Source organism: Gossypium raimondii, chromosome 8 (assembly GCF_025698545.1).
Source record: "Gossypium raimondii isolate GPD5lz chromosome 8, ASM2569854v1, whole genome shotgun sequence".
NCBI lineage: Eukaryota > Viridiplantae > Streptophyta > Magnoliopsida > Malvales > Malvaceae > Gossypium > Gossypium raimondii.
Window position 1 is genome coordinate 58,172,933 of NC_068572.1, and position 15,449 is coordinate 58,188,381.

The window sequence follows — 15,449 nt, forward strand, 5'->3', positions numbered from 1 at the left end:
TTAACTGAGGTTTGTCCCACTCCCACCATGCAATACAAACTAAAACAACGTTAGTACTACGCTATTAGCTTAGCGAGCAGTACTCTCAAGTGTGTTCTCAAATAATTGACCAAGTGCTTTAGAAGGCTAGCAGTGATTCTACTATTAACTTCAGCAAGTGCCAAGTAGGACGCTCGAACAATGTGTGCTCAAATAATTGGTTCAGTGCCTTAAAAGGCTAACAGTGGTTATGCTATTAACTTTGGCAAGTACTACCCTCAAACATCGTGAACTCAAATAATTGACTAAAGGTGCGTTTGGTTCGCTGTATTGGATTAGAGGTGTATTGGATTAGAGGTGTAATAGCTAATCCACTGTTTGGTTGAATGTAATGAAATAGAGGCGTAATAGTAATCTTGTGTTTGGTTGAATGGAATAGAGGTGTAATAGCATAATGGAAAAAACTAAAATGACTAGAATACCCTTAGCATAAAATTATTTTGGTAAATGATTATTGTTATTGTTATTTAAATTTTAATAAGATTATTATTATCAGTAATAAATATTTTAATCATATTTAAACATAATTATAATTAAATATATTTTAATTAAAATATATAATTTAATAAAATTCTTATAATTAGCGAAAATTGTTTTGGTAAATGATTATTGTTAATGTTATTTAAATTTTAATAAGATTATTATTATCGTAATAAATATTTTAATCATATTTAAACATAATTATTACTAAATATATTTTAATTAAAATATATAATTTAATAAAATTCTTATAATTAGCGAAATTTGTTATTGTTATTTAAATTTTAATAAGATTATTAATATCAATAATAAATAATTTAATCATATTTAAACATAATTATTATTAAATACATTATAATTTTGGTATATAATTTAATAAAACTCTTAATAATTCATATTCTTATATGAATTTACTCAAATCATAATATATGATAAATGAAAATTTGAAATAATTAATATTAAATATATTTTAATTAAAATATATGATTTAATACAATTTAAAATAATTATTATTAAATATAATTTCATAAAATGTTCTTATGAATTTATAAAAATAAAAATATAACTTGAGAATTATTTTCTGCATAAACATAATTAACTTATACTAAGAAAAAGTTAGATGAAAATGAAATTGTACATCATAATCCATATGTTATATAGTTTTACAACATCAAAAAGTTTGAACATTGATATTTAATGGTGAGAAAGAAATCTTCTGACCCATTCCAATCGGGCAACAGAAGGTAAACTAAAGAAAACGATCATTTGATTTGGATGATCGGGAATTTTACTCAAAGCATCATACCGATCGTCGGCTAAACCTTCAATTGACCATAAGGTGAATATAAATTTGAAGCTTTCTTCCATCTTCTCTTCGACTTCTTTGAACTACCACCTGGAGGTAATACTCCTCTTGATTTTATCACCAACGGCTGGATTTTTCCCCAACAAGGTGGCGACCTCCTCAAATGAAGAATACACATCATCACGAGCATCGATTTCTTCTTTCTCTTGTTTGAAGATGAGGAACCCCTTGGTCTCTATCTCCTCATGGATCCGTACGAAACATCCATGTCGTCTAAAGAGACGTCGACCTTGATCATAGAATGTGTTTCTCTCTTCATTCATATCTCAGTAGTGCGTTCATCCTCAGATGTATTTCTTCAAGAACATCAAGAATTGTTTGAGCGTCTTTCCCGATCCCGATCTCTTGCGTATATGGCGAGAAGTTGGTTGTAGTAAGGAAAGAACGATGTCTCGAACCGAGAGGCTTCTTTGTGACTCTAAAAAACGAGGAAATCATATTAGTCCATGTGTTTTGTAAAAAAACAAATAAATACTTGAAATACATTTTACCTTAACATAGGATTCCCAAACTGCATCTTCAGCAACAACGAGCTGCCTATGCTCGTCCCAACCAAAACCGCTGTTGTTCTGACCATTAAGCATGTTGTAGACGACTGACCATTCCCTTTTTAGGCACCTAATCCGAGATTAAATATTTGGTCTCGCCTTCAACATTGCTCTTGGTAAAGGCTTTTCTAGCATTTTCTCTAGCTCATTCAAATAACCGGCTTTGAACCCGGTATCAGCATTAAATGTTCCTACATTATGCAAATCCACCATGCAAGAAACCAAGGCTGCATCCTCTTCTGGAACCCATTTTCTTTTGCTTCCTCGAGAAGCTTGAGAAGAAGCACCCGTTGGTGGAACACCTGACATATTGTTCTTAAGAAAAAAAACAAATTAACATTATTTAATATTTTGAATATCATGAATCAAAAGGTGAACAGTTTACAATATTATATCGGTAGTTCAATACTAAATTTAAATTTATAACACATGCTGAACGAAAAGATAATTAAATTATAATTCAACAAAGTTTAGTACAATACAGAATTGTAATCAAAGACCACCAAAGTTTAATAAACTAGATACATAAAATAACATCAACAAATCAATTCAAACTCAAATTGTCCCTAAACCTAACTAATTTCTAGATGATTGCCATTCATCGAACATTTGGTTGGCTAGTTCTATCCTCCAAGTAGCCCAAGCATCCGATGGATGAATATTTGTGATATTCGGTTCAACGTCATCCACCACATTAGTAGGTAATCCTTCTCCCACCTCCGCTTCAATGGGATCAATACTCATATGGGTTCGAATAAAATTATAAAGCAAACAACATGCAATAATAATTCTATTGTGCACCCTTACAGGATAAAACGATGGACTCCTAAGTATTCCCCATCTAAGTTTTAATAAGCCAAAGCATCTTTCAATGACATTACGTCTTTGAGGCATGTTTCATATTAAAAACTCTTGCGGAGAACTTGGTCGATAACCACGACGCCACTCGTTCGGATGATATCGTTTCCCTCTAAATGGTGCAAGAAATCCTCACAATTTGTGTATCCAAGATCAACTAGATAATAACAACCTATAAAATAAATTGACTAAAATGATTAATTCAAGAAACAAAGTTTGATCTTTACGTATAATTCAAATTCCTCTAACTATACAACTTGTACCATGAGGAACTTTTAGTCCATGTCTTCTACTAATGGCATCTCAAGCACCCGTCCATCGGCAACTGAACCTTCCCAACCAGGAAGAACATAAACAAATTGCATCTCAGGTGTACAAACACCTAGCATATTTGTTGCTATGTCACCTTTTCGGGTGCGATATCTAGGTTTATCAACTGTTGGCACCCTAATCTTGATGTGGGTTCCATCAAGAGCACCTAAGCAATTCTATATCACATGATATAAAACCTTGAGTTAGAATACTAATTTAATTCTAAGTCAACCAAATGTTGTACAAGTTATATATAAAACTCAGTCTAATACCTTAAACCATTTCCACCTTGTGTCAGAAGAATCGGTACATAATTGGCTCCGCCTTTTTAAATAAGACATCTTGTAAGCGTATGATGGCATTTAAAACACTATGAAATGCTCTGCTTACAGTTTCCCCGGACCTTCTAAAGTGATGCTTGATAACTCGATTTTTTAGGTGATGGGAGATGATATGTAAAAACATTGCTACTTGCTCATCAACAAGCATGAACCTTGACGACTTCAATCCCCCTATCGATTCTAACATCTCACATAGTTTAAAAAAGGCAGTTTTATTCATCCTAACTTGTTCAATACAAGTCTCGTCACTAGCATATACAAGCCTCTTCACATAATCCCGTTGTGCATAAAAATCTAAGGTATAGGACCTAATCATTGGTCTATAACTATGTAGGCTAAGGCTGGCACCCATTCTAAATAAGAACCAAATCGCAATTCTACAGATTTCCAACCATATTGTCACTGCAATACCAATTCTTTTACGCCTCACACTTTGTGCAATTAAAGGCAGACGGGCCATTACTGCAATAAATTAATGTGTTCCATATTGTCAAATTGCAGTAAAAGGGTCACATTTCTCCAATCATAATTTCAATAACAGTAAAATAAAATTAAATAATTTAATTGCCGAAGAACTTACAGTGATTGTGTGAAAAGAATACGATCAACTGTGGGTGGAGGAAGCAATCAAACAAGCCGCTTCAGTAGGAAGCAATATCACACTATCAAAGAAAAATGAACAATACAAATTTAGAATCTTAACGAAGTAAAAAATAAAAAATGTAATCAATGCGGTCTGCAATCACGGTGTTCAAATCTAATACAAGAAATTAGATTTACAGTATAGTTTTGTCTCTCTTTTGCATATCTTGATATCCAATAGGTAAGAAAAAAGATTGTAAGTAAAGCTCCAAAAAGTAGAATCACATTCGAAACAATTATTATGATTTTTTTTGTGTATATATATGTATATACATATATACATACGCATAGATTGGGATGAGGCAGAATCATATTCCTTTACTTTCGTCTAGCCATTTTAGATGCCATGGAATTCTTCCTTCCATTCATTCTGTATTTTTCTTGTCAACTTTGGCATCTAAAATTGGCAATTATTTCACGCCTTCAACATTATTCTCTGCTTGCTTCAACTTTATATGGTTTATCCCTCCATTTTTTTTAATCATAAACAAGCAACAGGAATTAAAAAAGAAATTACAACATAAATTCTGCTCTTTTTTTGGTCTTGATGAAGGGATAGGGGAAGGGCTTTTTCAGAATTCAATGGTTAATTGACTTTAAACAATTTTCTTTTATTAATTAGATCAAATTTATTCACAAAATTATAAAATATTAATAAAACTATAGCATTTTTGGAGAAGCATTTTATTGAGGGCTTGAGTCTTAAATGCCTCTTAGAAGGATAGAACTATATTACATTTTTTTACACTCAATACATGGTTGGTACACAAAGGAGACAACTAGTTAATGATAAACTTTGGGGAGAATGAAAATATGTCCAAAATTGAACATAATGATCCGAAAATGAAGAGTGAAGGAGCTGTTAGAGCTAGAAGCAAAAAGGCATTGCTTGTAAAAAGTGAAGATGATGATGTGAAGGCGCTGAGATATAATACACAAGTTTCACGAATTCAAACAGAAGAAAGAACAAAAAGAATCAGCTAAGTTGTAAGTACTTATTCTATTTGTTTTGCTAGTCTTTTCATTCTATTCAGAATGTTATTTGTTTTTTGTTTTCTAATTACAACTTTGTTACTATGTAATAGACGCAAATGTGATTCAAATTCAGAGAGTTATGAAGATAATGTGAATTTGATAAAGTTTGGAGGCTTTTCTAAGAAGTAAAGATGTCTAAAGTCTTCAAGTACAATGAAGTGAACTCGAAAAATGAAGGAATAAGAAGAAACTCATGCTAAAATAAAGATTATGTTTAGATGCAACCAAACCAGTTTCCATTAAATTGGAAAATGATCAGGTTTTTACAGAAAACAGAATTTTTTTCCTTTTTGCAGATAAAGCAAATGCAATGATACCATCTAAACATGAAAAGATATTGCATGGAGCTGTACCAAAGATATCCTATAATAATTTGTTCCACTAATGTAAGGGCAAGGATTGTTATAAAGTACATAATCTACCCGAAAGGTAAATAATTTCTCTTGATTAATATAGTAACAGCAAGACAATTATTTATACCAAGTAGGTACAATTCATTGCTCTGAATTTGAGAAATTTATACCAGTGAGAAAGTAAGATGCATTTTTGCGTTTGACCAAAAAAAAAGAATCACTTCTTTTACAACATGACATGAATGAAGAAATACGCAATGCCTGTTGTTTTCCTTCCTATTTGATGTTTTTATCATGATTGTAAGTTGTAACGCGTCATATTAAGTAATTTTATTAAGAAAATAGATGAAGCACAGAATACTGAGACTCAAGCCTTATGCAGTTTCATAAAATTGACTCACCGTCTGCCTTTCTGAACAAATAATCTAGTGGAACAGAATATCTGCGGCAAAAACCCTCAGCAGCCTGCAGTAAACAACAAATTTCATATAGGTATAAACCAAAATAAAAAGAAAAAATGCAAAACTCAAGGAAGCGCGAATCTTCACTCTTGAAGTTATACGCCCAACAACCAAAATCACCAGACAAAACATCATACTTCATTCTTCTCAACAGAAAAATATATAGCAAAGCATAATAAGAGGCGACCAAAACCTTTGTAGGATTTCCCTGAGGGTCAAAGGCTTTCAAAGCGGGAGGTCCCCGAACCTCAAGCTCGTTCTCTGCTTGCTTTGGACAAAGACTTTCAACAGATATCTAAAACAACAAAACAAGGCTTGGTTATCCAACATATAAAAGAATTTAAGCATCTACCTGGTGTACATGCTCATAGAGGAACTTCCACTAAATAAATAAAAGACATAAAAATTATTATATTAGCAATCTGAAATGCATCACAATAAACATTTAACAATTCTGACAAATGCATCCCTATAATACACTTTAGGTATGTCCACATGGGATGCCTTGTTATACATCATGATATTATTCAAGAGTACTTGTTATACATCATGATATTATCCGAAAAATTATCAACTTTTTGTCATTTTCAAACACAGTTCATTGAGCCATACCAGATTTATATGAAACAATTTTCTCATTTGTAATAGCAAAATATGGGGCTTAAGCTTCATCAATGAAAGTAACATGGATTAGACCCATGAAAGTTGGGGTTTAAATCCTAAAATGTTTCTAAATACTTTAAGAGCTAAAGTATTCACATGGTTTACCGGTGAATCAGTTTCTAATTATAAAATCACTTCCCCCTTTTCCTTTCCCAGTAGCCACTGAATATCTATGCAAGCTGTAATTTAGAATCTTTAAATCAGAAACATCTCACTGAAGCTGGATAATCTTCCTAGCTTCCATTATTTCTCCCCAAATCAAGCGGATTTACATTCAAGTCTCTAATTCTTCTTGGTAAGCTTAAATTTAAAGGATAGTTAAAGTTTCTCTTTTTCTATTTATCCAAATCTCGTGAAAATAAAGTAAAATTTCCAATTAAGAAAAAACGAGCTGGACTTACAGAAGGTTTCCATCGAAGAAGCATTTCCTGAAGGAAAGGAAAGGAAAAAAAGCAGTAAATAAGGTGGGTTATCCATTTTTTGAATCGAATAAACAGTAGAAATTATAAGAAATCGAAATAACAAAAGAAAGGAAGAGAGTGGAACTACGAACGTGAAGCCATCATCCTTGAGCTCCCTTAAGAAAGTACGGAGACCCCTCTCACGGATCGCCTACAACGCACTCTTTACCACCGTTGTAAATTGTGTTGTAAAGAAAAAGAAAAGAAAAGGTTGTGAAGCGACTAAACCAAATGAAGGAAGAAAGCAGGAAGGCAGCTAAACTAAAGCGAAGGAAGAAACATAAGGAAAGGGGAAGCCAATCGGGAGGGTAAAACAGGGAGGGTAATCTGAAACAACAGCTAAACTGAGCAAAAGGGTGGGATTACAAATCCGTGAATTTTGAGGATTAGGTCAATAGTGTATTAGACCTGTAATAGGAATACCTTCAACCAAACAAAGTATTAAAGGGGTATTAAGTGGGCCCCACTGATTAGAGGTGTATTGGCTATGCCAATACACCAAACCAAACAAGGTGTAATTGTCTTGGATGGCTAGCAATGGTTTTACTATTAACTTAGTGAGCAGTGCCTTCAAATAGTGTGCCTTTTCGATTATACTTTATAACATAATATTTAAAATAGACATTTTATTTTCTCGAAATTACTTTTTGGTAGCAATAGTAAACATGATCAAATTTTTAAAAATAATTTTTACGACACTCTTCAAAAGTATTTTTCAACCATAATGGTAAATTAGCTCTTAATCTTAGCTTAATTAATATTATTGTTGTTGCAACTACCTAGAGGATGTAGATAGTTTAAGCATTATACAAAATATATAAAAATATTTGATGTAATGATAAAGCATAAAATTATGTATTGTCATATATTATCAAATATTAACCTATATATTTTGTTTGGCTAATATATTAAGAAAACCCTTTAGTAATTATACCTTGTTTAAACAAGCCCTTCTATTATTTTTATAGTTAAATAAACCCCTAACATATTATTTTTAAGCATGAAAGTCCTTGATTTTAATATTAAATAGAAAATATTTGAAATTTCTAAACTAATTCACATTTAGTGTTGATGTGAATTTGATGAGAATATAAAATAAAATAACATTTTTAAAAGTAAAAGAAAACTATATTTTAAATTTTTTAAAGTGTTTAATTAAATGCATAACACATTTAATTGCTCTTTTGAAAAACTTCAATCCATCTTTTAAATTTTATGTTGATGCTAAAATGCATAGAATTTCTATTGCATCAGTTCAAAATATATCTAAGGGCTTGTTCAAATAAAGTGTAGTAGTTTAAGGGCTTTTTAAATATATTAGCCATTTTGTTTCTAAGTAATTCAATCAGGGCAATTATTCACATGTTGCTGCTTGCTGGTTCGTAGGGGTAGGAGTAAATCTTGTCTCGAGCCTCAAAGCTGTCGATCTCATTTACATTGAGCCATTTGAATCCACCCCGCTATTAAGGTCGATCAGATCAGAATGATACAAAGAATCCAAACCAAATGGTCCTCACAAAACTACAACGACCAAACAATGACATTATAGGCAAATTGTTTTGGTGCAAGCAATGACATTTCTCAACCAAGCATTCAAACCATAATCGAAGAACGAATTCATCCTTGGATCTAGAGCAGTTCGCATTCATAAACAATGACAAATTACTATGAAACATGAGTTCAGGAAGCTATTCCGGTATAACCACATTAGAGGCTTATTTGATTTGGAGCAAGTAGTGGTCTTTCACAACCTAACTAAAACCGAAAAGCATCATACAAAGCATAAAATGACAATGTATTCTTCCTTGGATCTAGTTCACTTATCATTTCCAGGACAAAGATGAATCGTTAAGAAGCACAGATTAAGAAAAGTAAACAATGTTTTGAAATTGTTCTAAATTTAAAGCAACTTGACACCTGCTTCCGTAAGAGAATCAATGACAGCCTTGACTTTACCATGATACTTCTGTTCTCGCTTTAAGGAAACGGAAACGGCAGGGATCTCTTTGAGCAGCAAGCGTTCCGCAAGTATCTTCCCAATCTTGGCAGCAGCCGCCACGTCCCGAGTAGATTCCATGCTCGACCTGAGGGCCTTCTCCTGTGAGCTTGCTGCTGAAGCCACAGTTGCAGTGGGAGAATGGATAACTTGAGCACTAACATACTTGTTTGTGAAATGCATCTTCAGGACATAGGGCTTTAGGAATTTTAGAATTCTTGGTGGTCTAACAGGTGGAGGGATAACCATCTCTGTCCCACACAAGGGAAAAAAATATAGATTTAACTCCATAAATACAATCATGAATCATGATTGTTTAAGAACAACATTCCACTGAAACTTGATTGTAAAGGATCGCAACAGTAAAGAAGAACTAAAAGCTGAGTTAATCATATGAAGGAAAAAGAAAAAAACATGGGTCAGTATGATCCTGAGATTTGCTTCTTCGACGCTTGTTCCAAGCTGAAACTGACCCGAAAGGCATTGCTTTATAATTTCGATGATTTGAGCTCCTTTTCGATTATATTACATGGAACAGGCAATTTGTCGAACAGTTGATGTGCATGACAATAGTGATGATGAAGAACACATGAATATTGATCAAATTTTCGTTTAGCCTAAAGCTTGAAAAAATATTAAGAAGTGAGGGATTCGGATCCTAACATCTACAACTATTTTGTATCAAAAAGAACATTAAAGAAGAATATCTTTAATGGGGAAAAAAATACATGCTACTCACCCATCAATTTTATTCCAATTTTTTTTCTTTTTCACTCTTAACATGTCATACAATTACGAATGAATTTAATAAATTCAAATGCGGGTCTACGAAATCATGAAAAAGTTAACTGATTCATGAATAAGATGTTTCAATCAAACCAATTATCTTTTTTTTTCCCGGAAAAAAGCTTAATAGCCACTATTTCGCAGTAGCAGCGGCGTATCACTATTTCGCAGTAGCAGCGGCGTGCGCCACCGCGAAAGACCCCATTAGCAGCGTAACGGAAAACAGCAGCGATAAGGGTCCAACATTTCCGCTAAATCGATAGCTTTAAAAGAATAACAAGCGGAAAAATCGAAAACAGAAGATCAAGTATAGCAGAGTGATGCAGATAACTCAAACATCTCCCTTATATCTCAAATAGAAATCAATCTGCAAGAAAAGTTTAGGGTTTCAAAAATTACCTTATGTAATTTCCTAGTACGTCGGAAACGGCAGAAGAAAAGGTGAGACTGGGACGGAGTGGGCGGCGGGGAAGTGTGAAGAGAAACGAGCGTCTAGGTACGTGAATTTTAAGATGAAATTTTAGAAAAACTTCTTTATTTTTTCTCAAATGGAATTAGAAGTAACACTTTTTGGGTAAATTCTTAGATAGTCACCCAAGGTTTCATGCTTTACTATTTTGGTCATTCATTTCAAAATTTTATTATTTTAGTGGCTCGATTTCATTTTGTAGACACCCCATCGTTAAAATGCCTTCAATTATCGATGGAATGCTGACATGATCTTAATTCTAAAAAGTTAAACAAATTTTTCTTTCAATATTTGCATATTTTGTCAATTTGGTTATAATACTCAATGACTAACAATTCAAGTGCCTCGGATAAAGAATTGTCACAATTTTAACTTGAGGTTACTAATGAAGCACCTTTTAACTTCAGTTACTAACGAAAAACAAAATAACCACAAAACACGTCTCCTAAAGTAATATTGAACGATTACATGTCTCCTAAAGTAATATCACACATGTTGATATCTCCGCACTAACATCGTTAGTTTGAGCTGATGTGACACTGGTAGTCAATCATATAATGACACGTGACAACATCTCAGTATGACATGTGGGAAACATAAATTAAAATAAAAATAAAAATCTTATGAAAGATGTAAATTAAATAGATATATGTATAGATTTAAAGGTAATACATATAAGTTGATATTAGAATATCTAAAATGAAAAATGAATGGATTCTATTTTTGTGTGTAGTAAATTATATGATAGATAATTGTATAATATTTTAAAAAATACAAAAATATAATACTTTTATCAGCTTTTATGATAAATAAGTTTTATTAATAATCTCTTTTAAGTATTTTAAACTAATTTAATATAATATAATAATACTATAAAATTTAATTTCATAAATGAAAAAAACTAAAAAAATCTCATATATAATTTTTTTGTCTAACATTATATAAAATAAAAAAATATTGTAAACATAAAAATAATATATACATATATATTTACCAATTTAAATTAATTGTTTAAAATAAATTTAAACTCCCAAAGGAACTGGAAATATATAGTATATATAGGTATAGATGGTTAAAATAAAAATAATTAATTAGACAAAAATGAAACTTTTAGACATAAAATAATAATTAAAATGTAATAATAAAATTTAAAATCACAAGAAAAAACTGATTAACTTTAAAAAAATTCAAAATATTTAAATTTTAAAATCATAAAAAACCAATTAACTTTTAAAATTATTTTTTTCAAAAGGCTTAAATTGCTTTTATTAAATCTTAATACTAAATTGTCCCTATTATTTTTTTGTAATATCTACTTTACCCCTATTAACTCTAAATTATAATTAACTCCTAATGACTCAGAGCAACTAGTTTTATCATATAGAGAGAGAGATTTGCAATTTCATTATATAAGTTGTATAACCATGTCCACAAGGGCAGATCTTTATAGGGGCCTAGGAGGGCTTTGGTGTACAAATTTTTGGAAAATTTTAAAAGTTGATTTTAAAAAAGTTTTGAGAGAACATGTCAATTTCTGAGATATTTATCGGAATAAGCTGATTTTGGAGAGATGATGAAAACACGTCTAGTTAGGTGTGTTTTCACTTTGACTATGTAAGAAAGTGCGCCCTGCTAGACGTTTTTTCACTCACTCTCTCCAAAATCGACCTATTCACTCAAATATTTTTTTTTAAACAAGCTTTTTTGAGTAATTCAACTCAAGCTACAATATAACAAATTTTATATAAATATAAAATATCTTAAGCATGATTAAAATACAATATGAATACACATGTTATGGTATTTAGTTTTTGAGATAATTGAATAAAAACATGCATCCTTTATATATAGCTATTTGAAAAAGTACTAGAGATTCAAACTTTTAACCAAAAAGGAAAGAGGAAAAAGATTGAAGGAACAAAGTAAAAACTAGAAAGCAAGACATTAGAGGGACCCCTTTGAAATAAAAGTTTTGTTTGTTTTAAAGGGGACCATTGGACCCATCATTAATTTATTCATATACCAACCATTTCTTTACAACATGTCATTCCCATTTAAACAATTCACTCTTCCATTCCAACCTCTTGGAGTAAAATTCATTGCAATACTAACTCTGTGTTTTGTCCTTAAATCATTCAACCATATGCTTCATTATGCCCATAGTCTACCTGTTTTTATTGTGCCTTTTCCTTCTCTATTTCACTATTTTATTTCCTATTTTGTATCTTCTAATTATCCAACATGTACCAATGTTAATTAAATCAACAAGTTGAGTATCATATAAACACAACATGAATATAAAATAATGTGATTAAACATGTAAATAATTACATGCGGTTCACATATTAATATAATAAATTGATACATCTGTCATATCATTTGTGTTGGTGTCACGAACTAATTAAGTATCAATTCAATTAAAAAATATTTTCTTATAAAATAAATTGCATTATTTAAATAATCAAAATACAATATTAAAAACATAAAGAAATAATGTATTAAGTCAATAAAAGTGCAAAAAAACCATAAAAATATGTGAATTATCAAATTGAATTTCACTAATTTAATAAATTATTATTCTATATTATATTAAATACACAAACTCATGATGATATAGGTTTAATTCCTGCTCTATAGAAATTTGTTTTATAAATATAAAAATTGCTTATAGCAATATTTGTTATTTTAAAAAAATTAAAATAAATTTTCATTAAGTTGATAAATGTTAAGTCTTCACAATTTATTTAATCAAGGTCTTAATATATAATTGTACATGAATTGCCTATAACTTACCACCATATAAAAGTTACCATTAAAAATAATAAGTATAAGCCTAAAATTATTTAAATAATTGAACTCATTAATTCCTGGTTAAATAGGTTCCATTTGAAAAAAAAAATTGTTAATCCATTAAATAGGTCGATTTTTTTTAAAAATTAAGAACATAAGTTGTTTATAGAAAAAGTATGTAAAAGTTCGTCTAACTAAACGAGCTTTCTGTTAACATGTTGAAAACGAGCTTCCAACTAAAAACGTTTTCTTAAAATTTTAAAGAAAACGTGTCTAACTGAACAAGCTTTCGCTGACCTATCGATAAAAAGCTCGCCTAGCTGAACGAGCTTTCTTACCAATTGTGCACATACTTTCACACCCTTTTCTCTGAAAATGACGAATTAACTTTTCTTTTTTCCTAATTTAGTCTTAATTCCCACCCAAAATATGAAAATTAAAACATTTTATAACTTTAAAGCAAGGTGTTATTCGCCGTTCATCAATGTTTTGGTGAAAGAGTAATACAGAAAATTACATTTTATTGGACAATTTAAAATTAAATTTCTTTTCTTTAACCATTTAAAAAAAAAGAAAGAAAGAGAAAGCTAAAGATCTTGTGAGGAACAAAAAAAAGTATATAAGAATAACAATAATCTTTTACAGAGACATTAAAAAAAATTAAAAATACTAAAAACATGACTACAATCGATCTCTCCATGTATAACAATCAAAAAGTAAGAAAAAGAAATGGAAATCTGAAAAGGAAATTATTTATTTTTGAAAGAGGGAAAAAAAAAAAGCTCAGCCCCTGCACCTTGTGATACGGCTGCATCCACGGTTGTAAGGGTTAGCCTGAGCTCCAGGCTGGCAATTGTAATAGGAAGCACCACGGCGGGAGCAGGGAACGGTGTTCCTTTGAAGAGCGCCGTAGCTTATGTACCTGGTGGTTTGCAAAACCCGGCGGCTGATCTCCGAGTCCAGCTCAAACTCTTCTTCCCCTCCTAAGCATTCCCCTATGGAACCATTGCAAGAAGATCTGGTGGGGGTCGGAATCCAACCCAGGATTTTCTGGTTGTGGTAGTGGTGGTCACCACTCGCATCAACTGCCACCATCAACGCCGCCGCCACGATCACGGCGCAGATCCAAACAAGCTTACAAGAATTGAGCACTGCCATTGCAATTTCAAAACACTCTTTTCCAATTTCTGGGGTTTTGGCTATGATTTTATATCTCGATTCCTTCTTTCTCTTTGTATTGTGAGGTGCGGTGCTGTAGTTGTTTCTTCTTTGCTTTCTACCTTTCTTGTGAGCTGCTGCTTCTTTCTACTTTTGTTTGGTGGGTTTGTTTTTTATTTCTTCACTCTGTTTTTTGAGTTTTTAAATTAAAGGGGAAACTCGAAAGAGCTAGTTGGCAACTTAATTATAAAAAATATGGTTAGTTTAAACGACACTCATTCCGCTGATTTTACAGATATGCCATTATGTGTGGTTTTATTTTTATTTTTTGGAAAATTAATTATTAAATGAATATGGTAATGCACTTTTGTGCTTGAAAATTACAGATATTAACTTCAAATTTTATTCAATATTATAAATTATATATGAGTTCTTAATCTAAATTTTACTTGAATGAATCTTATTTGGATATATTTTTATATAGTTATAGTTATTTATATGTATATCACTTGTAATTATAATTATAATTATAATTTTTAAAATCTAAGATTCTTAATTTTGGAAATGATTTGATTATATAATATAAAATATGATATGATAAGTAAAAAAATGCAAATATGAGTGAATAAATTTACTTTAAATATTAATTTTAAGCTTAGTGTTTGTTACGATAGCACTGTATTTTTTTTATTTCATAAGCGCTTTAAAAATTTATCATGTGTCTTTTCTTTTTAAATATTTATTTTTTAATATTTTACTATACTTCTATAAGATAATTATCAATATTTTGACTCGCTTATAAAGTCTAAAAACTCTCTTGATAATGTATTAAATATTTTGCCTAATTTTAAATATTATATTTATTGAGTAATTATTTTATTAATGGGAACATTTGGGGTATTTATACATACTATTACTGTTCAATCCCACTTAGGATCCGAGTCGCCTACCCGCGACCTTGATAGGTCCCACCAAATGATTGAGTGTGATGAGAACCGTGAGAGGATAATAAAGGAAGCTCACAGACCTAGCTCGCAAAGGGAGCTCATGGATCTAACTCGCAAGGAGAGCTCGCACGAACCAAGGGAAGGCTGTTGTTTCAGTTCGCATATACCCAATGAGCTCGCAGAAGGGAGGCCACGTTGTTTGGTAGGCAATCCAGAGTGAAACACGTGTCTTGCATATCTGAAGT

The 15,449-nt window shown here is 31.3% G+C and overlaps 2 protein-coding genes and 1 long non-coding RNA gene across 3 annotated transcripts; all 3 read right to left on the minus strand.

The window, feature by feature from the left end:
* Positions 1–2,018: 2,018 nt before the first annotated feature.
* On the minus strand, positions 2,019–7,286 carry LOC128042846 (uncharacterized). Its single transcript, XR_008198311.1, has 4 exons — positions 7,151–7,286; positions 6,999–7,025; positions 4,024–4,105; positions 2,019–2,247 (listed from the first exon to the last, which is right to left on the minus strand). It is a non-coding gene; the product is annotated as an uncharacterized LOC128042846 (long non-coding RNA).
* Positions 7,287–8,674: 1,388 nt separating this feature from the next.
* Positions 8,675–10,392, minus strand: LOC105792504 (uncharacterized). Its single transcript, XM_012621109.2, has 2 exons — positions 10,240–10,392; positions 8,675–9,305 (listed from the first exon to the last, which is right to left on the minus strand). Exon 2 carries the CDS (start codon positions 9,301–9,303, stop codon positions 8,959–8,961), a length of 345 nt encoding a protein of 114 aa, XP_012476563.1. The 5' UTR covers positions 9,304–9,305; positions 10,240–10,392; the 3' UTR covers positions 8,675–8,958.
* Positions 10,393–13,695: 3,303 nt separating this feature from the next.
* On the minus strand, positions 13,696–14,470 carry LOC105792505 (rapid alkalinization factor). Its single transcript, XM_012621110.2, has one exon. It carries the CDS (start codon positions 14,255–14,257, stop codon positions 13,883–13,885), a length of 375 nt encoding a protein of 124 aa, XP_012476564.1. The 5' UTR covers positions 14,258–14,470; the 3' UTR covers positions 13,696–13,882.
* Between the last annotated feature and the right edge of the window lie 979 nt (positions 14,471–15,449).